General features: G+C 42.5%; 1 protein-coding gene across 13 annotated transcripts in view; it reads right to left on the bottom strand.

Annotated features, from left to right (window-relative positions):
• Positions 1-3,080: 3,080 nt before the first annotated feature.
• Positions 3,081-27,223, bottom strand: part of LOC134226671 (myb-like protein Q) — a 571,978-nt gene continuing 547,835 nt past the window's right edge. For 8 of the 13 annotated variants that reach the window (XM_062707594.1, XM_062707592.1, XM_062707589.1 and 5 more), the window contains 5 exons: positions 7,653-7,707; positions 7,522-7,586; positions 7,173-7,458; positions 5,886-7,024; positions 3,081-5,295 (listed from right to left, as the gene is read on the bottom strand). In XM_062707594.1, the coding sequence (XP_062563578.1) occupies positions 4,366-5,295; positions 5,886-7,024; positions 7,173-7,458; positions 7,522-7,586; positions 7,653-7,707 (2,475 nt within the window). In that variant the 3' untranslated portion in view covers positions 3,081-4,365. Of the gene's footprint in view, positions 5,296-5,885; positions 7,025-7,172; positions 7,459-7,521; positions 7,587-7,652; positions 7,708-13,307; positions 13,420-13,446; positions 13,602-27,223 lie in introns of those variants that run through there. The other 5 variants (XM_062707601.1, XM_062707598.1, XM_062707600.1 and 2 more) reach the window with 5 other exon arrangements.

Raw genomic sequence — 27,223 nt, 5'->3', positions numbered from 1 at the left:
ATCATACTCCCGGAATTTATCAAGGATTATCCGTAGGCTGAACATCGGATCCGTTGGATCCGGAACATCGTTGATCAACCCTCACGAAAACCTGCCTGGTATTTGCCGAAGAAGGAGTGCTCAAGCGGTCTCAGTCTGTTAAACAGGATACGCGACAGGATTTTGTACGCTCAGTTCAGAAGGGTGATCCCTCTAATCTCATTGGAATCGATCGTAGAGCAGTGGTTAAGGCTTTTGTCCCACTGGAGAGGAAGACGGCGAGGATAACCATTAACTCTACCAAGACAAAGTATATGGTGGCAGAGATAGAGGAAGACCTAGTGGTGCAAAGGTAGTGCTTGATGTCGTAACCGGACCGTTCAGCTGTAACAATTGTTTATTGGCTCCCACGTTCCGACTAATAGGGGCGTTACCACCCGCTTACCTGCGTCGGAACGGAACAATCCTCCTGCACAGAACGATTGTTCTGTAGCTCCCACGTTCCGACCAACAGGGGCAATGCCACCCGCTTACCCGCGTCGGAACGGAGCAGTGCTCCTGCACAGAACGGTTGTTCTGTAGCTCTCACGCTCCGACTAATGGAGGCGGCGCCACCCGCTTACCCATGTCAGAGCGGAGCATTCTCCATCCGGATGCTTTCAGTCAGCATCTGCATCTGGTTTTTTCGGCAGATGCTGACTGAAAGCATCCGGATGGAGAATGCTCCGCTCTGACATGGGTAAGCGGGTGGCGCCACCCCATTAGTCGGAGCGTGGGAGCTACAGAACAACCGTTCTGTGCAGGAGGATTGCTCCGTTCCGACGCGGGTAAGCGGGTGGCACCGCCCCTGCTAGTCGGAACGTGGGAGCTACAGAACAACCGTTCTGTGCAGGAGGATTGCTCCGTTCCGACGCGGGTAAGCGGGTGGCACCGCCCCTGCTAGTCGGAACGTGGGAGCTACAGAACAACCGTTCTGTGCAGGAGGACTGCTCCGTTCCGACGCGGGTAAGCGGGTGGCACCGCCCCTGTTGGTCGGAACGTGGGAGCTACAGAACAACCGTTCTGTGCAGAAGGATTGTTCCGTTCCGACGCGGGTAAGCGGGTGGCACCGCCCCTGTTAGTTGGAACGTGGGAGCCAATAAACATATGTTACAGCTGAACGGGATTGTGTTTGAAGTGTTTGTGTTTGAAGTTGTTGAAGAATTTGTTTACCTTGGAACGCTTGTGGCATGTGATAATGATGTTTCCCGTGAAGTAAAAAGACGTATTGCTGTTGCCAATAGGGCCTTCTACGGATTACGTAACCAGCTTAGATCCCGCAACATGCAGACGGAAACAAAATTTGCTCTATATAAAACTCTGATTCTACCAGTGGCCCTTTATGGACATGAAGCATGAACGTTAAAAAAGGCGGACCGGAGAGCTTTCGGGGTTTTGAGTGAAAAGTGTAAAAAATGATGTGTGGCGCAGGCACATGAATCATGAGCTGTACCAAGAATTTAAAGAGGGAAATATTGTAAATCAGATAAAATACGACAGACTTCAGTGGGATGGTCTCTTAGTGCGAATGTCGGAAGAAAGAACAGCGAAAGCAATGTTCAACAGAGAACCGGGTAGAGGACGGCGACTTCGTGGAAGTCCACGAACACGCTGGCTGCACGCGGTGGAATCTGTCCTGGAGAAACATCGCTCAAGACCGACGATTATGGATCTCTGCAATACGCCAGGCATAGGTGTCTCGACGCTGTAGCCAACCAGACAGACTTTACCCATTGATCAACCGTCGGTCGCCATTGTCCCTGAAAAATTAAATCATCCTCCCCGTGATTGAAAACTCATCATCTGGCGCACTAAAACTCATCATCTGAAAATCCAACGAGTACAAAACAAGTGCCTTAGGATGATCCTAAACACTCCTCCAAGGACACGAACTTCTGAGGTCTTGGGTGAGTGTAAGGAAAGGTTTAAATAGGGTCCATTGCTTACAATCGGACCAGGTATCCATTAGAGCGCAAATTAGGATATTCAATTGTAGGGTATGAATGTATGAAAGGTTATCAAATTGTAGATTTAAGTTAGTCATCTCAATCGAAACCTTTAATCCAGTTTTCCGCGAGCGGTAATGGCCGCCAGCTTGCCTGCGGGTTAGTCTCTGATTTGACGTTTCTGGAGGTCAACTGCACCCACCATTCGAGCATTTCAGACAATGTGGTATATAAGAAGGCTTGAATTCACTGAATCAGCACCTTCTTATATGCCTCATTGGTCAGAATGCTCAGAGCGGTGGGTGCAGTTGACCTCCACAAACGTCAAATCAGAGACTGACCCGCAGGCAGCTGGCGGCCATTACCGCTCGCGGAAAACTGGATAGACCAAATGTAGGATCATTCTTTGTAAAAACCAAAAATATAAACAATGCTAGAAAAAAATAAAATCTGATCCTTTCCTTCCCATAGTAGTTGTAGAGCTTCACCAAATTTTGCACCTTCCAACATTTACCGGCTTCTAGCATTTTTTTTCAAAGGTCATTCCTTCCTATTAAAATCTTTGAAGAAAGTCGTGGGAAAGAAAAGGTTAAAAAAGATGCCTTGAAGTCAACCATTTGAAGTGTATAAATTTATCTAAAAACAAAGATGTAAAATAAAATGAATCTAAGTACAGTAAAATCTGTCAGGCGTATTACTGAGAACGAGTCCTTTGAACGTGTCTGTCGTTCCATTCGATTAAAATAAACTTCCTGTTTGTGTAGACGCAGCTATAGGCAGCCTTGCCAAGCGTGATCAATCCAGTTTTCCTCGAGTGGTAATGGCCGCCAGCTTGACTGCGGGTTAGTCTCTGATTTGACGTTTTTGGAGGTCAACTGCACCCACCGTTCGAGCATTTCGATCAATGTGGTATATTAAAAGTCTTGAATTCACTTAATCAGCACCTTCTTTTATGCCACATTGGTAAGAATACTCGGAGTGGTGGGTGCAGTTGACCTCCAGAAATGTCAAATCAGAGACTAACCCGCAGGCAAGCCGGCGGCCATTACCGCTCGCGGAAAACTGGATAGAGTTGCCTGAAATTGTCATCAGTCGAAGAAAACTATCAATTTTACGTACATTTTCAGATTGACATTTTTCATTTCAGATCTATTTTCTCTTAACAACCGAACCGGAAAGCGTATCGTCAACCATTTACATAAGTGTTTCCGCGATGCTTGTTCTTTGTTTTTTTCTTCTAAAATCCATGTCTTGATGTTCCTAGTTTTGCACGTGCTTCTCTGGTTACTATCGAAAGTCCATAACTTGTTCATACACATTGATGCTGATTGTATATTTTTCCTTAAACTGCATATTTTCTCTGTACAAGACTTACACAAGCTTAGTTCGCTACGAAAAGTATTAAATTAGTTACAATAGATTAAGATTAAAAGTTTTTTTTTTATAATTACAATTTTATTATCACTAATCCTCATTTGTCCGAAATTTTAACTTATTTTTTCATTTTCTTAATATTCAATGTACAAGTATTTAAGGATTCTTTAACATTCCCCCTGAAACATAGCTTAGAAAACGGCTTCGAATGACGATTGGTATTAAGGTGAAATTTCTCACAAGTTGAATCTAATTTTATTTGCGGAAAAATGATTTTTTTGGATTGATTGACTCACGATGAGTTATTGTCAAAATAAAATTATCTCAATAGTATAAATATTCATAAAAAGTTCCGTATCTAGATGATTAAATACTTGTCAAAAACAGATAAAAAATGTAAATCTTCGTTCTATACATATCAGAAATAGGAACACTTTGAACATTCGCGGTAAAAGAGACATCCCTTTTAGGTTGCTTGGATCCTTTTAGTCCGTATGGAATGCACGTCCCACTTTGAATTTAACCGAAATTAAAACGTTTCTTAAATTTAGCAACACTTTTTTGATAATTCTGTTTCATCAATATAATTTGAAAATTTTTCGCAGATAATTTGTATATGTATCCGGTAGCTAACTAACAATAACCGACAGTTCGACAGAACTGCTTTTTGCTGTTGTAAATTGTGGAATTAAATTCTGAAACTGTTTTCGTGGCTAATCGTTTTTTGACGGAATGTTAAAGAACCGTATTTATATTTTAAAATAGCAAGAATAAATGTATATATTAAATGAGTATTGATTCATATCGCTTGGATTTGTTGCTTGCTTTCGAAACACAGGGTAGTAATATTTACAGAGAAAATATTCTAACGAAATTACTTTTGCCTACATTAAAACTAGAGTCAGTATGTTGCGTGCTTTGTTCAATAGAAATATCTTTTCAAGACTTCTAAGTTATCTCTTCTTTGTTTTGGGGGGAGGGCGAGATGTTCCTGTAGTAGAGATTCTACGGACTGTTTGCATTTTAGTTACATAAATCGAGGAACAATGTACAAGAATGATTTCCTTCGTTTCCGCTGGGAAGAAGCGTCTCGTTTTCTTCGCCCGTTTCCGCCGCCTAGCTTCGGTACATCGAGGAAGAACGGATCCGTAAGGACATCGTCCTCTTTGTACTCATCGTAGCCCCTCGTTGGGAGCTCTCGGTATTTGGCGTTGGAGGCCACGTGGCTGGCAGCGGTCGTCGAGGGAGACGAATTGCTGCTATTGATGGAATAGTTGATCGTCCGGCCGTTACTATCCCGTATCGAGGTACTGGTGGTGACGATTACCTTTGGCTGCGGGTTGTAGCTCGCCCGCACTCTTGGGGCAGGTGGCCGCCCGTCGTACTGCCGTCCGGCTCGACCTCGATTACCATTGTACGAGGTTGGACTTTTGTGATGTTCATTGTTAATGATAAATCTACTAGTGTTCTTAGACTTAGAGCTATTGTTACCGCTTACGCTACTAGTTCTGCTCGCTTGCGTGGTTGGCAGACCCGCACTGGCGAGAATCTTAGGGTCGCCCAGTTGATCCTCGCCGGAGCGTTTGTGGGTTACCACCGCATCGCTATCGGAGTTTGACTTAACGTTATCTAAACTAGGATTGCCACTGGCCGGCTCGGCGCTGTAGTCTTCGTCGTAGTACTCGACCGGATCGTCCGGGTAGCTGCCTGAATCCAGCTCCGGCTGTTTGAAGTCGATCGACGCTGTGGGTTGAGCCTGGCTTGAAGCGATTACCGAGGTTTTCAGCGATACTGGAGGGGGAGTATTGTTGCCATGGATTGAACTGTGGAAGGGTGGATCGGACCGTTTAAGCTCTTTGCGGTCCGGGATCTGGGTGAGATCCTCCTCTTCCGGATCGAACTGAAGCGAAATGTCTTTCTGGTGACGTAGCTGTTCAAAGGGCAGATGTAAGGAGACCTGCAACGAGAGGTCGTAAAATACGGGGTGATTAGTCAATGTAGAACGCTGTTAAGTAAATACAGTGAACGTTCGCTAATTGGGGCACGAGCTCACCCCAAACTAACGAATGCTATTCGCTAATTGGGGAGTTTTAACAAGCGTCAATGTTGCTTACTTTTTGCATTGGACAAAGAAAAATTTCACGCGCCAAGAAATATTGATCCAGCTAAACACGGAAACAAAACGTCAACGCGGTTTTGACATCACGTTTTGACGTTCAGCTGCTTTTAAATTGGGTTTGCCTCAATTAGCGAACCCCAAGTACCCCAACTAGAAAAAAAAAACAAGTAGCGAACGTTCACTGTATTATTGAATTAAAATGCCTTTTAGGCCCGATGTCCACGTAGCGTCTTTTTAACGCTGCGTGCACACGGCGTTAAAAGGACGCAGATGTGCATCGGGAAAAAGCGGTAACGCAGCGTCACCGCACCGATGCACACCTGCGTTTTTTCAACGCCACGTGCACGCAGCGTTGAAAAAACGCTACGTGGGCATCGGCCCTTAAGGATTGTTGCATACCGAGGCAAAGAGAGTCATCGTGAGTTTACCTGCGGGGGTGGCTGCCTACGGTATCCTTCGAAACGGTCCTCCTGCTGTTGGGAGGGCAGTTTGAAGCCCTGTGCCCTGAGCCGAAATGGGGCCAACTGTGACACGGCCGATGCTTGTGATGCCACCGGAGATTGCTGAGGCGGTCCGGCAGGGTTCACCGCTGCCAACAATGGGATTCTCTTTGGTGCTTGCGATTGCGATGATTGTTCTTGAGATTGTTGTTGGTGTTGCTGCTGCTGCTGCTGCTGTTGAACAGTTATGGTCCCGTACGGATTGTATGGTGATTTGTTCGGAATTGATTTCTGCTGCTGGCGATTGATCTTCTGCGTGTGCAGGAGGAGTTGAGCTTGATGGTTCTTTATTTCGGATTCGTGCTGTTGGACTTGTTTCTGCTGCTGCTGGATGGCCTTCTGTTGCTGCTGGACAGCAGCTTCCTGCTGTTTCTTCTGCAACTCTTCATGTTGTTTGGCTAGCATCTGCTGCTGCAGAAGAGCTTGTTGTTGCTGGAGCTTCTGATGCTCGAGTGCTTGTTTCTCTTTTTGGGTAAGGAATTGTTGAGCATTTTTCTTTTGGCTAGTTGGATTGTTACTAGAATTACTACTACTACTACTTCCTCCGGAGCTGCTACTACTGGTCGTGTGGGTAGTGACGGTCACATGAGAATTGGTCACAGTCAGGGTTCCGCCGTTTTGGAAGTGTTGCTGTTGGAAAGATACAGCTGGCTTGGAGCCGGTTTTAGCCGGATCTTCCGGTTTTGGTTGACTATTTTGCGTCTGCTGGTGCAAAGTGAATTGTTGCGGTGAGAAAGATCCACCGTCGTCCTCTAGATTGGGTCCAGCGGCCGCTGAACCATCCTTCGAATTAGTGTCATCGTACTCTTCGTCTTCGTATTCGTATTCTTCTTCCGCTTCCCCTGGTTTCAAAGTGGTAGTCGAATAACCGTGCGTGGGCGTGGCCAACGTCGAAGACGACACGATTGAACTTCCTTTACTATTGTTGAAGATATATCTACGTGATGGCGTTGTCGTTAAGGGCTTTTTGGTTGTGGTAGTGGATGTGCTGGTCGTCGTTGGGGTAGTCGACGTCGAAGTCGACAATGGACTGCTGGCACTGCTCGAAGATTCCTCCGAGCTACTCTCTGTGAAATAAATGAAATCGAGTAATGTTATGTTGTGAAATGGATAACAAATTCCAAACACTTGAATAATTTTTATATTTTCAACCATTATTCTTTCGCTCTGTAACTTGGAATCATTGTAGATTAGAGTATCATGAAGATCACTTACCTTCTGGCGATGGAATGATCGTATTACCGTATAGCTCCAGATTAAGGTAGTAAAACCTTTCTGACTTTGAGCAGTCAACTTCGTCGACGCGTTCGCAAACGCGGGTCTCTTGATCGAACACTGTTCCGTTCAGGCATAGGAACTTGATGTCCATCGGTTCGTCCCCTTGTCCAATGGTACATACGTGGAACATTTGGCAGGAGGCTTCCAGATCGGCATAGTAACCGCCAATCACCTTTCCAGCACAAGTAAAGTTCGTCTCCGGAAGATTGTCGAAGTCTAAATACTATAAGCAGTAGAAGAATGGTTAAGGTTGGTCATATTATGAATAATTTAACAAGGGACTTACTCCAGGTTCCGCTATGCTGATGTGGCCGCAGTAGAGAAGCGATAGTATGAACGCAATGAATGTCCCTAAAAGTCATCGAAAAGAATGAGGTTTGAATACTTTTCTTGACACCTTGTCTGATCGATACTTACCTTGCGAGAACGACTGCAAGATCTTGAGAACCTTCATCCTAGATCGGCGCCTCATCTGTGAAGAAATGGAGAAAAATATAATTCAGATTAGTTCCTTTCTCGCCTATCCACACCTGAGGTATGTAAAACACGCTGACGCCAACAGAAAGCTGAGAAATTCCAGATCTGGAAAGCTATGCGTAACAGACGGGTCCAATTTCCTATAGGTCAACCTGTCCGTTCTCCTACTCGCGTATCGAATTCGATTCAGCACCATCCAACAACCATCATTCACAGGTAAGGCACCCGAAAGTCAAGTACGAATGAAATCATTCGGAAAAGGCAAACCACTTCCCCTGCGAATGCGGTTCTTTTCGCTCGTAGTAATTCGATCGATTCTGTGAATCGAATTTTTTCCCACATTGATTCATTCACCATAACCGCATCGGGCTTCATCGCTGTTCAGCTGCCGGGAAGACCACGTGCTTCCCTTCTTTGCTCTGTTTATTCTCGCACCTTGTCAGAGATGATGATCGCCCACCAAATTGGCCCCGGGGAGTTCCCATCCCTATCAATGACCAGAGCTGCATCGGACCTTGCGCATTTACGATCGTCCGCGAAACAGAGGCAAAAAACAGAGGACCGAAGAACTTCGCATTCATTCAGAGCTTTAAGGGCGGTGGTGTTGTAAATTGATACACCATCATAATCGATTCTATGGTTTGCTGTTCTTCCTTTAGCTGGTTTTTCTTTCTGCTCTCAGAAATCTTACGTATGTTTCTATATGTTCGTTGCAAGTGGCTGCTTTCCTTCCGACAATGCTTTTTGTGTTCATTTTTTTCTCGATTTTCGGCGAAAGGTGGGACGGGTGCCGCAAAAGAAGACAACCAGCCGGCAATCGGTAGCAGATCGAAGAAATATCTATCTTCCATCGGTCCTATTGAACCGAAAAGGTGGATAATTGAAGGTTTAAGATAAATCATGATGAGCAATCTCACTAAAAGGTTTCGGATGTTTTCATACAGGCTAAGGGCGGAGTGGCCTGTGCACTGTGTATATATATCTGCTGACAAATTCGCTAAAAAATGCTACTGCGGACAGAACAACGTCAAGTTTCCCTTACAAATAAGTCTATAAATTAGTTCAACTAATTTAAGCTCAAAGCTCTTCATGGAAAAGTAGCTGATGACACTCAATACTTCAATTGGACCAAAATAATCTATGCCGGTGTACGGACAGCTGTATGCGGCTAGTCGCCATGCAGGGAGATCTGCCAATGATGGAGGTTTAGGATGAGCATCCCTCAGCATCCATTACTAGCGTTTGTGGAAGATGGTTGTCGTTCGTTGTGGTTCCTTCGACAGCTACATTCCACTTAGTGGGAAACCATTTCCATTCGTAAACTGCCGTCAGATCCAATATTTCGCTAACTCGTGCATCCACAAACTGACTGTATCGTTGGTGATCTGCACATATCCATGAAAGTGCCTTTCCTGAATCCGTCCAAAAAACACAAAGGGATACATCGAGATCTATACCACGTATGATGGACTGCGCCAGCCTAGCTCCTATAACACCTGAGAATTTGTAAACGCTTTCAGGAAGAAGCTTCAGCCACATTTGCCATTTGTTGAAGATTTGCTAACTCACCTTTTCATCCCATCCTACGCCTATTCGTCAAAATTCTTTTTTTTGTCTTCATTATCGAGACTTTCAGCCCGAGGCTGTCAAATTTCTTGCAGTATACTCCCGTTTCAAATCACTCAGAGACTGAGTGAAATTGTATTGCCGTCTCTTTTTTTCTCACGGAAATCTTACTCAATTTTCGTAAAAAGTGGAACTACTCAAATTTTGAGTAGTTCCACTTTTTACGAAAATTGAGTAACTTTTCCGTGAGAAAAAAAGAGACGGCAATACAATTTCACTCAGTCTCTGAGTGATTTGAAACGGGCGTGTAGCACTTTCAGTAAGATGAGGTAGTGCGAAATTAACCCGAATCGAGATGTCAATCTACCATCATAGTGCGAAGCACTTCGCGCTTCGTGGGAAAACGTTTGCCACTTAGCAGGTCCTCTCCGAGTCTTCTCCAGTTTATTTTGTACGTGAAGCAGTCGGTTTGCGTACACCACCACATACCAAGCACTTTTTCAGTTGCGAGAGTTGATGCCAGGTCAAGACTTTTCTCGGTGCTTGGATCACCACGAAGCACTTCCAGAACTTTGGGAGAATCGGAAATCCAATTCCGAATTTCAAATCCTCCCTCATTGTGCACGAACCAGACGGATTTTGCCAGATCAATTGCTTCTTGCTTGGTTTCTGTGCTTCTCAGCATATCATCGACATAGTTGCACCGTACAATTGCTCGTGAAGCTTCCAGATACTGTTCATTAAAGCGTTCTGCGTTCTAGTTTTTACGAACTGAGCAGGATGTCCCAAACGTCATCACCTCCATGGCGTACGTGCTGGATCATTATGAGCCGAGTCGTCGCTCAGAATAAATCGCTGACTGTGCTGATCTTCCCTGCGGATTGCGACCTGGTGAAACATCTCGCGTATATCACCACATATCGCAAAACGTCGTCCGCGGAATTAGTAGAGAACGTATATCAAGGGTTCCAACAAATCTTGTCCAGTGAGCAATGACGAATTCAGAGATACTGCATCCGCTGCATCTCAGACGAGTCTCAACTTCCCAGGTTTGTTGGGGTTCGTTACTAAAAAGATCGGCAGGTGCCAGATGCGTTCATGACTTTATGACAGTTCTTCGGCAGTAAGTTTACGAACGTAGCCTTTCGCAATGTAGTCCTTCAACTTCTCCTTCACTGTTCGAGCTAGATCGGGATCATGTTCCATACGGCGTTCAAAGTGGTTGAAGCGCTTCAGCGCCATCGCTTTGTTATTTGGCATATGCACGTCATCGTGTCTTCATAGTAAACCCAATTTATACCGTTGTAATGGTAATGTAATGTAATGGTGTTTTAGTAAAAGGTTCATGGCCCGCTCATCTTCACGTGAACGGACCCTGCTTTGGTGGCGATACAACACCGAGGCTAGAGAAAAATAGTCTTTTGCCGCGTGATTCAAATCTATGTCGGAGCTGGTTCCCGCTTCATGATTACAGCAGGAAACGTGGTATGTATAATGGACCATGTTTATGGATAGATCATTTGGCGCTCCTCCATAGATTGTCCAACCAAGATTGGTTTTGATGGCGATCGGTTACCCAGGCTTTCCTTCACGGCTCTTTCTTACAAGCGTAGCAATGGCGTGCTTAACGCCTATTAGGATACGTGGCCGAGCATCTCGATAAGACTGCACAGGCACTCCCTTCAAGTAGTAGTAGTCGATTTGCAATTGCTTCATGTTGAGCATTTAACAAGGCAGTTGCAGCTCCGGACATCATCGAAATGAAAACGTTTCCCCTTCAATCCGGAAATTTCAAATTGCACACTACGTGACTCATCCTCCGAATGGTGCAAATCCCCAGTCCATTTGAGGCAGAGCGGGTGACGCTCACCGGAAAGATTCAATTCCTTCGTTAGCTCTTCGTCCATGAATATTTTGGAGGATCCGTCATCTAGAAAGGCGTACCATTGTACAACGATTTCACTTCGGTTAACTACGACCGGAATATATCGAAACAAAATGGAGCTTGAACTTGACTTATGCCTGTTGCACGACTGCTCGTCCCGCCAAGGCTTCAAAGTCGCTTCGCGAATCGCTGCTCACTTTCCATCATATGAGAGTTCCTGAAACCTTTTGCATTTTGGGAAAGAAACGCAAACTCCTCTGCAGACGACACATTGCGACTCTTTTCTCTTCACTCCAGTTGATTTTCGTGAGCTGCGCCGTGAACCTTGTTGATCCTCATTTCTCCAAGTTTTGTGTTGCTCAGTGTGAGTGTTCAAGAAAATTTTAGGTCTTCTGCGTGGCTCCTGTTGCACTTCCTGACTTTTGACTGGCTCTGCTACTAAACAAGCATCTTCACCCGACCAGGAGAAATTGGCTCAATAATACTTATTTCTGTTATTGATACCATACTCTGTTATGAACTAGCCCTGCATAAGAGGTAAAATACCAAACGAATAATACCAAAAACTAATATGCACAATACTTAAGCCATAACAAATCCAGTTATTAAACTGAATTTCAATACCAAATGCATAATCAATTATTATTCGTTTGGTATTGAAATACCTAAGTATGGTATGCCTCAAGTATTCTGCATATAAGTTTTTGGTATTATTTTTTGGTATTTTACCTCTTATGCAAGGCTGAATCATACCAATTTCTGTTATCGAGGTCGTCGCTCCTGCTCGGGCAGCCATGCCGTAAATCCATTTGCTGAAGGCCGTCAAGTTGACCTTCCGCAAGCATCTAGTATGGCGCGCTCATTCCAGCTTGGTTGAAGTCGGAAGCTTGGTGATTAGATCACTTAGTAGAGACGAATCGCGCATCAGTTCCTTCTGACCGCAGGCATCAATTGTTGCTTTAAGATTTTGTACCGCCAACGCGAAGTCTATCATTTTATTTATTGAGTCTGGTTTCAGCGAAGGCTTTCCGAGTATTTTGTCCCTCAGCGACTGAATTACAAAGCGTGGCTGCCCAAATCGCATCCATTGCTCTATTTACTGTAGACGGATGGAGTAGGAAGCTTTTCTCAGCAGCGAATGCATCTCCCTTGAGACAGTTCCTTAGACGAATCATATTTTCATCTCTGGTGTAGCCGCACACCCGGGACGTGCGGGACTTTCGCCATTCCTCCAGATTCCCAGTGAAAATAGGCAGATCTCTCGCAACAACTTGATGAGCCGCGAGTTGATTACGAGACAGGGTACAGGTTAACTGGTTGCTGCGCGTAACGATTCTCCTCTGATGGCTTTCTGGATCAATCCTGGGCGTTGACCGTCGTGTTGGTTTGAAATTCCTGGTGTTGGCTCGCGGATCTGCCTCCTCTTCCTCTTCTGATGTTTCAGTTCTGCCTTCTTCTTCTTCTTCTGAATCTTCGGTGCTTGAGTACTCCTAGCTTGAGTCCGTATTATCTACCTTATCTGGACCAACTCCGTCCCGCAGCCAATCCTTCATCTTCGAATCACCGTCAACTGCATCGTTGCCTATGTCCTTGAAGTTCTAGTTGCATCCTTGACGATTTCTTCGATGTAGTGACTTCAGTGATTGTGCCTTAGAGGGCTTTTCCGGCAAGAGAACTGTTGCTTGCTGCTGATTCTACTGTTTTCCGCCAGATCTTGCTGCTTCTTCTTCGTCCCAACGCTCGATACATTTTTCTTCACATCCTTTGATTTCTTCTTCTCTTCATCTTCTTTGCTGGCTTCAACACTTGTCGTTTTAGATTCTTCTCGCACTTCACACAAGGTTTGTTCTTGATTTGATCATCCACGCCCACGCAATTAAAATGGTGCCAACTATCACAGTCGTCACACTGGACCATTTGATTGTTGTCGGCCGATTTACAGGTTCGACAGTTGTAACCGACCGATTGCTGTTCTTTCGTTCGCGAATTCTGACCTTTACGCTCTCGGGTGCGCGACGATTTACTCTTTATTGAGATAACCTTTTTGCAGGGTTTGAGAAGGGGTTCTTCATTTAGTTTTTTTCTTAGGGGTTCGACAGGGAGGTCTTCTTGCGCTTCTAACAAATTATTAGCTAAGCTCTTACCTGGATCGGCTTGAGTGCCGGCTGCGATACCTGGATCTGACATCCTTCCTTGATCAAAGATTTTAAAATTTGTTACTTGCGAGTTGCGTCACGAAGTATATGTTAGGACATGATTTAGTTTTAAGTTCACATTGCTTACGTTTATGGCATTTGTGTCTTTCGGCGATGTCACGGTACTTTCCCGCTTTCCAGTTGTCTCTTGCAGTCCTATCTCGTTCTAGCTAACCGTACTAATGAATGACCTCCTCCGTACTGTTATATTTAGATGAATAGTGGTAAGATCTAAATCATGTAACATTTAGCATTTATATTTAGCATTAAGTAATTATTAAGTTTTAGTTCGTAATACCTTTGAATTCACGCTTGTAATTAAGTATGATTTTGAACTTTTTAGGAAAGAAATACGTATATAAATAATTATCAATAAATTGCACTTCACGATGTGTCTAGCTGAATATTCTTTTTGTAAACTCATATCCATGACAAAAGCACACATCTCTCCTCTCCCTGACAATAGTTTACATCTTTCTCTCTCTTCCCATCATACCAATCTTCCGCCAGTAGTCGAACGGACAATTTGTCGACTCACAACGCTTCTGCTGATAAGGCACTATCGACACCGAGGGGCTTCGATGACACTGCCCGTCTACCAATAACTCAGCTGGCACGGGACAAGGAGGATCCAACAAAACCCCTCCGCCGTTTTAATCCACCGGTTCTTCATTCAACAAACCGAGCTTCCAAAGGTGGAAATAAACAGTCCAGCGATCGACTGGCCACACGTGTGGCGAAATATTTCAGCAAAGCAGCTTACATCCGCGCAACGATCCAAATGGTACCTGCTAGTGAACGGCAGAATTTAGCATCGAAAACTGCTGTTCGTGATGCAACGGGGGGCAGACGAGAATTGCACACACTGTGGAAACCAAAAATATCTTCGCCTAATAAACTTTAATCTTTTCGCGGTTTTTAGTATTACATTCTGTTTTTAATTCGACAAAAACTGAATGAGTAGGTATTATGATCTCATTTTCATTTTGCAGCGTTTGGTGGGGTAATGAGAGCGCAAGTCATTCCAAGGACGATAATAGAGAGGATGATGGCAGAAGAGTTCTTGCAGACCACTTGAACGCCATGGGATAGGATAAGGATGGGTTGAAGTGAGGTTTGGATTTGGAATCGACTCGACACTAATGCAAGTGAATGCATCAAAGGTTAAAATTTAAAAAAAATAGTCAACATATGTTACCACCACGACAGGTTATGTCTTCGGTTGCCATCTCAGTGCTAATGGCCTAAACCCACCCATCGCATCAAGATCACATATCCAAGGGGAGGGAATCTGCTTGGCATCGATCTCATCGATAAATTTCAACTTTGGTCATTGCCAATAAACAATTTTTGTAATTTCGTCGGTGGTACCGGCGTAGATATAACTTCACGACAGAAGACGTACCCAAAATTATTCAGCGACACATTTGGGCTCTGCTCCAAAACCAATATTCAACTTTCGCTGAAAGAACCGTGTAGGCCCGTTTTCCGTCCAAGGAGTCCGGTATCGTACGCTATATTACAAGCAGTGGATAAAGAGCTTGATCGTTTAGAGCGCCTGGATTCCACCAGTCGACTACCCTGAGTGGGGTGCTCCAATAGTTGTAGTGCGCAAGGCCACCGGAAACGTTAGGATTTGTGGTGACTATTCGACTGGACTGGTTTGAACGATCGCCTTCAGTCTCACCAGTACCCTCTACCGCTACCACAAGACATCATCTTCAAGCTGTCAAACTACACGGTGTTTAGTCTTTGACTTATCCGACGCCTTCCTTCAAATGGAAGTGGATGAAAACAGCCGTCATTTACTCACCATCAACACTCATAGCGGCCTATATCAGTATAACAGGCTGCCTCCTGGTGTCAAAGCTGCGCCAGGTGCGTTCCAGCTGATAGATATGATGTTGGCAGGACTTCCATCTACCGCAGCAGGCTACTTGGACGACGTAGTAAAGGGTGGCAAAAATGCCGATGAGCACCAGCGCAATCAAACGTCATGGAGTCAACCAGACCCAGCTTCGAGTCTTCAGATTCCCGTTAGGTCCGCTCCTCAAAAATACAACAACATTTGTGTGAACAAGTGAATGCCAGCAATAAATTCAAAGAAATACTGTCGTCAGGCTTACTTCTTGCGCACTATGTTCCTAGACAGGAAATTATCGTCTCAGCAGACGCGTTAACTATCGGAAAAGGTGCAACGATCAGCCACAAGTATTCCAATGGTCACGTTAAAGTGATCTAGCATCTCGGGCGCTTACAACGATTGAACAGCGTTACTCACAAATCGACCGGGAAGGATTGGTGATAATATACATATACCTTTTGGTGGGGTTTCGGTCACCGTAAAACTTTATATTTTCTGGTTTGTTGATTTTTATCGGTGATGAAAAATACACAAATTTCCGTTTTTTAATAACGTTTCGGCTTACTCCATTCAGCCATCATCAGATCTGTGATCAAATTTTATTAATTAGTTTAAAATATTCAAATTAGTTACAATTTTCTTTTCTCCCACTTACATTGAAAAACGTTCACTTGCCACCAGTGTGGTTCAATAACTAACCCCCCTGAGTCTAATACTACCGAATCCCTTCTATGTGTTGTACCATGTGCGTCATCGTGTCTACCGAGTTGCTGTTCGTTTGTGTAACGATCGGATTTTGCACACTAGTGCGTTGTACGCCGAGTCAATTCCACCGCATTCTCGTTGTAGGTTCACCGTTGCATCGTTTCCCATCATCTTTATGTGGAAGGCCTCTGCGATGATCCTGCTCTCCTGGTTTTCTATCCGTTCTAAAATTTCCGTATTTCCAAAATCAAAATTGTGTCCTTCTGTCATATAATGTTGTGCCAGGCCAGTCTTTGCTTCCCTTTTCCTTATGCTGGTTCTATGTTCATTGATTCGTGTTTCCAGCATACGGCCTGTTTGTCCCACGTAGACTTTGTTGTCACCTGCACCGCAGGGAATTGCATACACTACATTTTTGGTTTTGTTTTTTGGAATTTAATTTGCTTGTTTTTTTGGTTAATTTGCTGAATACGGTGTGTTTAGTTTTGTTTCTTGGTTGTTATGCTAGTGTAATGTTTTGAGAATTTTTGACAATTTCTCACTCAAACATGGTATGTATGGCGTTGACACGTATTTCGTTTCTTTCCTATTGTTGTCATTTTGCTGTAGAGTGTTGTAATGTTGGTGGGTTCTGTGTTTAAGCATCTTATTAATGAACCATTGTGGGTAATGATTCTTCATAAGAATTTGCCTTACTGTTGTGATGGTGTTGTGTCTTTCTGTTGCGTCTGTTAATTTAATTGCTCGGTCTATCAATGCCATCGCGGTGTTTCGTTTATGTTGAAATGGGCTGTCAGAGTGAAAGTCCAGATACCTCCCATTCGTCTGTTTTGGTGTCCAAATTTTCTTAATGTGTTGAGATGTCCTGTCTAGTGTCATGTCTAGAAACTTGAGTTTGTGTTCCTTCTCCTTCTCTATCGTGAAGTTCAATTTCTCATGAAATTCATTGAACGTGTTAATGATTGTGTCTATGTGTTGTGTTTTGGCAATACAGAAACAATCGTCCACGTAGCGACGGTAAAGCTTCATCACTATTTCCTTAGCCTGCAGCGTGCGTATGCTCTCTTGTTCCAGTCGCTCCATTACAAGATTAGCAACCACAGGCGATAGTGGAGAACCCATGGGAACACCGAACGTTTGTTTGTAGAAGACACCTCCATACACGAAAAACGTTGATTCCAATACTAGTTGAACGGCTGCCACAAAACTGTGTTGGTCGATCGGTGTATGGTCTTCAATTTCTCCCCAGCGTTGGTTTATACACTCTATTGCGTAGTCCACCGGTACGTTGGTGTATAGAGATGTGACGTCAAGCGAAAACATTACCTCGTCCTCATCGATCTGCGTTCCTGATACTTCTGTTGCGAAAGTGAAGCTGTTGATAACATGGGAATCCGTTTTTCCGACGACTTTTCCCAGGATGTTTGACAAGTACTGTGCCAACCTGTACGTGGTAGATCCAATTGTTGACACCACGGGGCGTAATGGTCTTCCCTCTTTGTGGATTTTCGGAAGACCGTATATGCGTGGAGGATTGCAATTTGATACATTGAGCCTTCTGTGGGTCTTAGGCTCAATGTATTTGTTTTCTTTCCATTCATCCAAGATGGATTTTATTTTGCGGGACACCCGCGCCGTCGGATCAAATGAGATTTTCTCGTAGGTGCTGGTGTCTTGAAGCATTTCCTCCATTTTAGTCGCATACTCCACTGCCGATAGGATGACTGTTTTGGTGCCCTTGTCTGCTTTGGTGATTAACAGGTTTGGGTTTTCCTTCAGAAATTTCCTGCTTCTTCCAACATCCTTAGCAATCCATTCCTGATGGTGGTGACGTGGTTGTTTGTTGAAATTGATGAAATTGGACATTGCCGTTACTACTTCAGCTCGAATTTCCTCCACCTCCTCCTTGTACTTGATTGCTTTGTCGATGTCTGCCACGATCTCGATGTCAGGAAATTTCTCCCGATTCGGAACATTGTAGTTTGGACCTAGCATCAATGTACGTTCGAGAAAGTCGGGTATGGGTGAACTGGTAGTACTTTCCTTCCAACTTGGTTCGTAACTCAAGTTCACGACTCTTTTCCTCTTGAGTTTCTCAATTTTCTTCATCTCAATTTCTCTCGTGGCTGCATACACATTCACCACTTTATTTTTCACCATTTTTCTTACTTGTTCGAAGTTCCTTCTGTAATAGCCGGCCCATTTTGCTCCTCAACTCTGCTTTCACCTTCTTCGATCTTGATAATGATCTTTTCGCATCTGCTATCAGTATACTCAGTATTCTGATCTTTTGCTTGAACAACACGAGGACGAGGTAATGTTTTCGCTTGACGTCACATCTCTATACACCAACGTACCGGTGGACTACGCAATAGAGTGTATAAACCAACGCTGGGGAGAAATTGAAGACCATACACCGATCGACCAACACAGTTTTGTGGCAGCCGTTCAACTAGTATTGGAATCAACGTTTTTCGTGTATGGAGGTGTCTTCTACAAACAAACGTTCGGTGTTCCCATGGGTTCTCCACTATCGCCTGTGGTTGCTAATCTTGTAATGGAGCGACTGGAACAAGAGAGCATACGCACGCTGCAGGCTAAGGAAATAGTGATGAAGCTTTACTGTCGCTACGTGGACGATTGTTTCTGTATTGCCAAAACACAACACATAGACACAATCATTAACACGTTCAATGAATTTCATGAGAAATTGAACTTCACGATAGAGAAGGAGAAGGAACACAAACTCAAGTTTCTAGACATGACACTAGACAGGACATCTCAACACATTAAGAAAATTTGGACACCAAAACAGACGAATGGGAGGTATCTGGACTTTCACTCTGACAGCCCATTTCAACATAAACGAAACACCGCGATGGCATTGATAGACCGAGCAATTAAATTAACAGACGCAACAGAAAGACACAACACCATCACAACAGTAAGGCAAATTCTTATGAAGAATCATTACCCACAATGGTTCATTAATAAGATGCTTAAACACAGAACCCACCAACATTACAACACTCTACAGCAAAATGACAACAATAGGAAAGAAACGAAATACGTGTCAACGCCATACATACCATGTTTGAGTGAGAAATTGTCAAAAATTCTCAAAACATTACACTAGCATACCAACCAAGAAACAAAACTAAACACACCGTATTCAGCAAATTAAAAGACCCGATTCCAAAAAACAAAACAAAAAATGTAGTGTATGCAATTATCTGCGGTGCAGGTGACAACAAAGTCTACGTGGGACAAACAGGCCGTATGCTGGAAACACGAATCAATGAACATAGAACCAGCATAAGGAAAAGGGAAGCAAAGACTGGCCTGGCACAACATTATATGACAGAAGGACACAATTTTGATTTTGGAAATACGGAAATTTTAGAACGGATAGAAAACCAGGAGAGCAGGATCATCGCAGAGGCCTTCCACATAAAGATGATGGGAAACGATGCAACGGTGAACCTACAACGAGAATGCGGTGGAATTGACTCGGCGTACAACGCACTAGTGTGCAAAATCCGATCGTTACACAAACGAACAGCAACTCGGTAGACACGATGACGCACATGGTACAACACATAGAAGGGATTCGGTAGTATTAGACTCAGGGGGGTTAGTTATTGAACCACACTGGTGGCAAGTGAACGTTTTTCAATGTAAGTGGGAGAAAAGAAAATTGTAACCAATTTGAATATTTTAAACTAATTAATAAAATTTGATCACAGATCTGATGATGGCTGAATGGAGTAAGCCGAAACGTTATTAAAAAACGGAAATTGTGTATTTTTCATCACCGATAAAAATCAACAAACCAGAAAATATATACATATACCGTTAAGAAGTTTCATAGGTTCACCTTCGGCAGACGGTTCCGGCTTCAAACATACCATGCACCACTGCCTCCAGCGGTGGGCATTAACGCTTTCCTACGATTTCTCGATCGAATATGTTTCGACCGATAAGTTTGGCAATGCTGATGTGTTGTCCTGTCTCATAGACCAGCATAACAGGCCGGAGAAAGATGTCATCATTGCATGTACCACTCCAGAGGAAGCTTTAAGGTCAGGAGCCATCGATAGCACAAAACAACTGCCTCTTGCAGTTTCAGCATGGTTGAAAAGGCGACAGCATTCGACCCTATACTACGAAAAATTTACCGTTTATCAATGATGGCTGACCCAAATCAAGATCAGAAGTTAAGGATCGGGAGATGTTGAAATTATTTGATCGCCAGGAAACACTGTCGGTCGTTCAAGGTGGCATCATGTTCGGTTAGACTGGTGATTCCGACTGTCTTCTGGAAGCGGTGTCTCAACCAGCTACACAAAGGTCACCCAGGAATACAGCGAATGAAGGCAATCGCACGTAGTTTCTTGTATTGGCCTGGATTGGACGATGAGATTGTGAGCTTCGTCAAGGCTTATCGTCAATGTGCATTAGCAGCACGGTTGCCACCAAAAGCAGAATCAAAGTCGTGGCGGCCTACAACAGCTCCGTGGCAGCGAGTTCACGCTGATTACGCCGCGGACCCGCTTGATAACGAGTCCTATCTTCTAGTTATAGATGCGCACATCAAGTGGCCCCAGATTTTTCCAACACGCCAGATAACTTCAAAGGCCACTTTCAATCTCATGCGCACGTTGTTCGCCAACAAAGACATGCCGGAATGACAATGGCACGCAATTCATGAGTGCGGAGTTCAGCGAGTTCTTTTGCGAAAGCGGCATTCGTCACATAACGACAGCTCCGTTTCACCCGCAATCGAACGGCCATTGGTCAGCTTGAAGCCGAACGATACTTTCCTTCAAGAGAGCCGTAACGAAAATTCAGGAGAGAGAAGGTTTGATTAGACAACCTTTGGACATTTTTCTCCTCACATATCGATCCACACCAAATCCAAATGTTCCAGGCGGGAAGACACCAGCAGAGGCGATGTACAATCGACCGCTGCAAACATCCTTACGGACATTATTGCTATTAGGTTTTGATCTCATTCGAATGGAGTACCATGCGTCTCCACTCTATCCGAAAATAAAAAATGTTTTAACTGCATCCACAGCAACCAATGAAAAGTAGACAATAACATGTTCCAAAAAGGCAAAACCTTTTTGGGCGCTCTTTATTACTAAGTAAAATAAAAGATTTATAATTCTCAATGTTTCAGTAAACGAAAAGCTCTTGGAGCTCAATAAGAGAGTATCTTTACTAGCCTTATAACAGGACACTGCCCGAGTAGATATCATTTGAAAAGTATTTGCGCGGTATTTGGCAGGTTCAGAATGATATCTGTCGTTTCTATAACATGGGACGTGAAACCTCGGAACATCTGCTGCGCAGTTGTGATGTATTGTAAAGTGTAGATCTAAATTTCTAAATAGTGCCTCTATGCAACTAGAAAAAATTTTGACTGATAACTGGAAAGGCAGTGGGTTTTATTATTTCAATTTTGATGGAATCGGAAAAGACGCATCTTAGGTTGTTTACTTGACAAATGGTGATCCACTTACGAGATGCGAATAGTTAACATTAATCAGAAGTATACCACTTCAACTTCAACAAGTATACCACTAAACTTCAATTTCAATGGGAGCGATTGGTTCTACGCCGCAATGAAAAAAGGCCAATAAATTACGAATAGCTATTGTCGAATCAAGAAAACTCCTACTTTGGAGAGGATTGGATGATCTTCGGAATCGCCATTAGACCTACTCGGGTGAATAAAAATCTATCTCTACAGTGCAGTGGCTTGGTCGGAACTACAGGGATGACAAAAAAATTGGAGTGAGTTGGTCATTGATCAAAATAACGATAGGACTTATTCGGTTCAAGAAAATCACAAATCGGTTTATTCGGATCGAGATATTTCCATTTCTGGTGTAGGTCTGTCGGTAGTTTGGAAGCACTGGTGGCCTTGATTGGGTCAATAACATTTCGCAGTAAAACGTTAGGTGTATTTGGATCAAATGCGGCCATAACGGTCATTTTTCGAAACTAAAAAAATGGTTGTTTGAATAAAATGAGGAAATTTATCCATTTATTATTACAATAGAACCTTCCGAAACCAGGTTATTATGGTTGTAGTCTCCAAGAGAATCGCATAAATCTAAATCACTTTATACTAGGTAGTGAGGTTGAGAAAAAAATAATTAGCGCTGCTGTAAAACATTATTAGTAACCGGAAAAGCTATTTGACATGTTGATGTAAATACAAAGGTATATTTTTTCATGCTCTTGATTTCTCAAAATAACTCTACCATTAATTTAGACTTTGTAGTCGGTGGTAGCCATCTTTAGTAATACTTCTTTCTTGAGTTACAAATTTTACAACTATCAAAGACGGGAAATGCATCTTCAGTAGTAGTTATAAACGGCACACGCTTTATATTGAAAACTAAAAACATAATCGTCCGAGGCCAATTAAAATGTCAAATTGCTGTGATGTCGATGAAACTGATTTTTCTGAAGATGATGAAGAGATCTACTTTTGCTTTGAACAAAATAAAACTCGAGTAAATTCTGTTGCAATATGCTGCAAAAAATACAACTGAGCAGTATTCCAGTTATGAATTTCTTAACTACACTGTTCGATTTTTTTTTAAACTACAACGTCTGTTGAAGATGGCATTTTTACAGTTCCAGTTGCATTTCCTAACTTCTATACAATTTATAACTCTACTAAAGGTGCCCTTAACTTATAAATCTGATCTATTTCTCAAAGCTGAAATCTTGATTTCAGCGACCCCCTTAAGCCTGGCGCCCTTGGCTGGGGCCAACCTGGCCAACGCAACCTCACGCTACGGCGCTGCATGTTTCGGTATAAAGTGTTAGAACTTTCCGGAAAAACATAAGTTTAAATTTCCTTTTCTCATATTTGTTCTGGAGTCGCTTAACACCATCAAGTTTAACAATTCATCAAGCAATCATTAGGTCATTTCTTACTGGCGTCGGTAGTTGTAACTACATTCGAAAATAAACGGCCGAAAAATAAATGTTAAAATGATATTTGATAAAAAGTGCACGTTTTAACTCCGTTCCTAGTCAACTTCCTTTCTTTATTTTAGATTAAGACGAAAACGGAATATAAAAATCCAAAGAATGTCAATTATAAAAAATATTAAAGGTGATTAAAGATTGATAATGCAATGTTCATACAAATTAATGTTTTGTATTGAAATATCAAATATTTGGCATACTCTTTATCAAGAGATAAAGCTCGTAGTCTAAATAGAGTATTACAACTTTAATGACCAGTTAAAATCCTCTCATTATAAACGTTAGCAAGTATTGGCAATAAAATTGGATTACATGCCCTTTCTGTCCAGGTAGAAATTCATTCCAGTCAAAACAAACAATGTATGGTAGGAGTATCAAAATGTGCGCCAGCAGTGTCGCAGGTTGATAACTTACCGTAACTTCCTGCTTTTGTGCTACCATCGTTCGCTCAGCTACCCAGTGTTCAGCATTGGAACAAACTTCAGAATAAACAGGGACAAGCATCTCCCTGTATGTCTTGCTCGTCCTCTCGCCATCCAGCTGCAGCACACCGCCTGAGCAGCATAAAAACGAGGATCCGAATCAAACAAGCGAAAAGAGAAGTGAATCCAAACGGGGGATATTTCGCTGCGCCGCCGCCCGTCGTCACGATTTAGCAACAAAAAGCCGAACAGTTTGTAACGGCGGCGGCGTGAAGAAAACCGCGAAAAATGTCGGCTGTCGTTTTGCGTTTGCCCTTGCGTTTGTGAATGGACTGAACAACTGAAGCCTTTGGCTGATTTTCTCAATTTTCTCCCCATTTTAAGCATCGATTCCGAAGCCAAACCCACTCTGGATGCAATGCCGGTTGTGTTATGTAAATTTCAATAGAAAACTAGAATATCAGACGTTATGGGAATTATTTTGATATTATTATGAATATAATTTAAAAAAAATAGCAAATGAGTATCATACTAAATACTTAATAAATACGAGAAAGGCAAAACATATCTGATTTGTTACTACGTATTTAGTAAATATATTGAAATAGCACATTTAATGTTACTTTGATTTACCAATTTGTGCTTTTTTAGTTTGTTATATAGCTTTCGTCGATTCGTCATAAGTTTAGCATGCTGCAACCGTTTGTAATCGAATTAACTGCCTATGCAATGGCGTTTTCTCGTAAAAAATCGTTAATGATCGAAACTTATTACATGCAAGCTGTGTGTCATTATAAACAAATAAATAGGCGTGAAAGGGTTTCATGATCGAGTAACGATCGTAGGGGCGCGTGGTTGCAAATAGCCGTTTGTTCTTCATTCACCTCATATTGTTGTGCTGCGGAAGGATCATGACCGCACGATCTATTCTATTGAACATGGTATTCACCTGTTCGCTTCTGTTCTCGTATTCAAAGTGGATTGAGGTAGTGCTGTTTTAAAAAGGGATATGAGTATGATAATTTTGCGCTAATAACAAAAAATTCACTTTTTTGTGCAGTAACGAACTTCGTTGTAAGGTGATCAAATGTTTCAGTCAGAAGTGGAGCAACAGACAAGCGAAGTAAAACCGCAACCCACATTAATCCAAAGTGATGATAACCACTTCAGGATGCTAGTAATAATAACATGGAACCAACCAGTTCCCACTACTGGCTGAGGTGGACTTGGAGAAGTTGGAAGCTTTCTTTCTCGACCAGACTGCGATCTGAATCAATCGCTCGGTAGGCAAGAAGTACATAGCCCCCCTCCCCAGTACGTAGCTTCCAACGCGATCACCCTCCTCAAGTGGGCTGTGATGTTATTTCACCCGAGTGGGAAAATAAACCACGCATTTTTTTTTATTTCTGCGCAACGAAAAAGAGGAAAAACGGGGGTAGTTCGAAACCATCACTAATGTAGATGGTACATGGTGGTTGAAGGCACCGTGAGCTTTTGTATTGAAAACAATTTTAAGCGATTGGTCTAAAAAGCCTTAGCTAATATCACGCTATATACTTATAATAGTATTTTTCGACGACCTGCACCGAACGCGAATTAAATTTCCTCGGCGAAAGGTTAATTGATTGTGACGAAAAAAAAATGATAAGTGAAATATCACCAATGATTGTTTCGTATTTGTGCATTTTCTGCACGAGACTTTAGCAGTTTTGTAGTGAGTCAATCGAATTAAAGAGCAGATTATTTTTTAATTGGTTTCCAGTCCTAAGAATTTCACAAATATGTGGGTATCGAAGATTACATTTATTTTATATTGTCAGATCTGTGATTTTAAACTGAAGCAAAGGAAATGAAATGAAGAAACTGTAAAGCAAAATGTGTAGCCTTCGTGTAGCTTTACTACCACTTGAAATGTGATTTTTTTTCACTTTATTTAGGTGATTTTTACCTTTCTCGCACACTAAGGTTCACTCCGAAGACGATTTTTTGATAGAAGACCGGGAGACTCTTAGTGCTATATAGCAATTGATTCATCACGACGAATTCAGGTTATGTCTGTATGTGTGTGTGTATGTTCGTATGTGCGCAAAGTAAAACTTATCTTAAATCATTTTTTTAAATTTACTTTCAATGAAAATTTGTATATCTATTACAAATCAAACATAGTTTAACTCGCATGGTCCTGGACTACTGGTGCAGTCTCGCTTGCGTTGTGTACGATAAGTATGTTTTTCGCGAGTGTTGTACTGTTCACTATACCACGAGACCTTAAAAGTTAAGAAATGTTCGTCGAAATATTTATGCACGGTATCCGAGAGGGTGATTGTTTTGCGATACATATTATGTATATTTGTGGAAATAGATAAACTGTGTAAGGCATGGTTTCCCAAACTGTGGGTCCCGACCCCCAGGGGGGTCGCGAGCGTATTGCTGGTGGGTCGCGCAGAACAAATATTAATTGCAGCTCGAATGCCGAAACTTTTGATCATTTTTTTCAGGAACATTATTTCAAGTTCAAACCGCATTTTATTTTAAATATCCATCACCACGCTATTTTATTTAAACATTTATGCCTAAAAGCTGTTTCCTTTATGATGTAAAATAAAAACGCTAACATTTTGACAAACAATACCATGTTCGTCATTTTTTGCATTTGTACATGTAAGGTAACATGAATATTTTTTATGTGGAAGAAACCGAAACAGATGACATTCTGATTCAATTTATGCTTAATACTACTTGGAAAAAGGCATATTTTCATAGGTGGGTCGCGAATCATATAGAATTTTGCTAGGTGGGTCGCATACCCAAAGGTTTGGGAAGCTCTGGTGTAAGGCATTCGAAACATTAAATAAGTAGATACTGCTTGCCAATGGAATTAAATATTCTTAACAATATTTCTAATCTGAAATACAGTTCTCAGTCCCCTTTTAAAGTTATTTTGTCATAAAAACTACAACTTGACTAACGCCGCGGCGCGCCGTTTCGTTGCGTTAATTTTAAATTGAGTATTTTGTTGTTGGTTTCGTTGCGTTGTTGGTGGTCGAGTTTTTTTATTGTTTGTAAAATGCTCAAACACGAATGAAAACGGCTTGATCAGCAGTGATTCAAATAGTACGGGACATTAATTTTTGATCTGAATTCTAAACAGCATTTCTCCAGGAAGAGGTTGTACCAGATTCACTTTCATAACAGTTGAGATCCAAGAACTTAAAACTATCAATTCTATGTTTTGCCGTTTTGAAACGAGATTCAATGTTTTTTAATCGTATTGGTGTTTGTTTTTTTATAAATAAATTCACTATCCACCAAGTTTTTTTAGCAAGAACAAATCAATTGATTTATTTGAAAATATTCAAAACGTAAATATAACACTGCAACCAGCAACTTTTTTCTTTCTTGCTTCAAAAGAGTGTTGGGTCATTTTAGTCGTTTGCCCGAATGCCGTTTGGCAAAACAGTTGAAAAAAATCTTCAGGTTGCGATTTGAGAAAAGTAAGAATGGGGGCCCCTCCTTAGTCGTGCGGTAAGACGCGCGGCTACACAGTAAGACCATGCTGAGGGTGGCTGGGTTCGATTCCCGGTGCCAGTCTAGGAAATTTTCGGATTGGAAATTGTCTCGACTTCCCTGGGCATAAAAGTATCATCGCGTTAGCTTCATAACTTGACTTAGTTAATAACTGTGGATGTGCTAAATGAACACTAAGCTGCGAGGCGGCTCTGTCCCAGTGTGGGGTTGTAATGCCAATAAGAAGAAGAAGAAGTTGAAGAAGAAGAATTAAGAAGTGCGTAGTGGAAATTGCGAGTATGAATCGAGAAGTGGAGAATGAGACATTTCTTACTGAGTGGCGTAAATAAGTG

The sequence above is a fragment of the Armigeres subalbatus genome, chromosome 3 (genome assembly GCF_024139115.2).
Source record: "Armigeres subalbatus isolate Guangzhou_Male chromosome 3, GZ_Asu_2, whole genome shotgun sequence".
In the NCBI taxonomy this organism is placed as follows: Eukaryota; Metazoa; Arthropoda; class Insecta; order Diptera; family Culicidae; genus Armigeres; species Armigeres subalbatus.
This window is presented reverse-complemented; position numbering and strand designations above follow the sequence as displayed.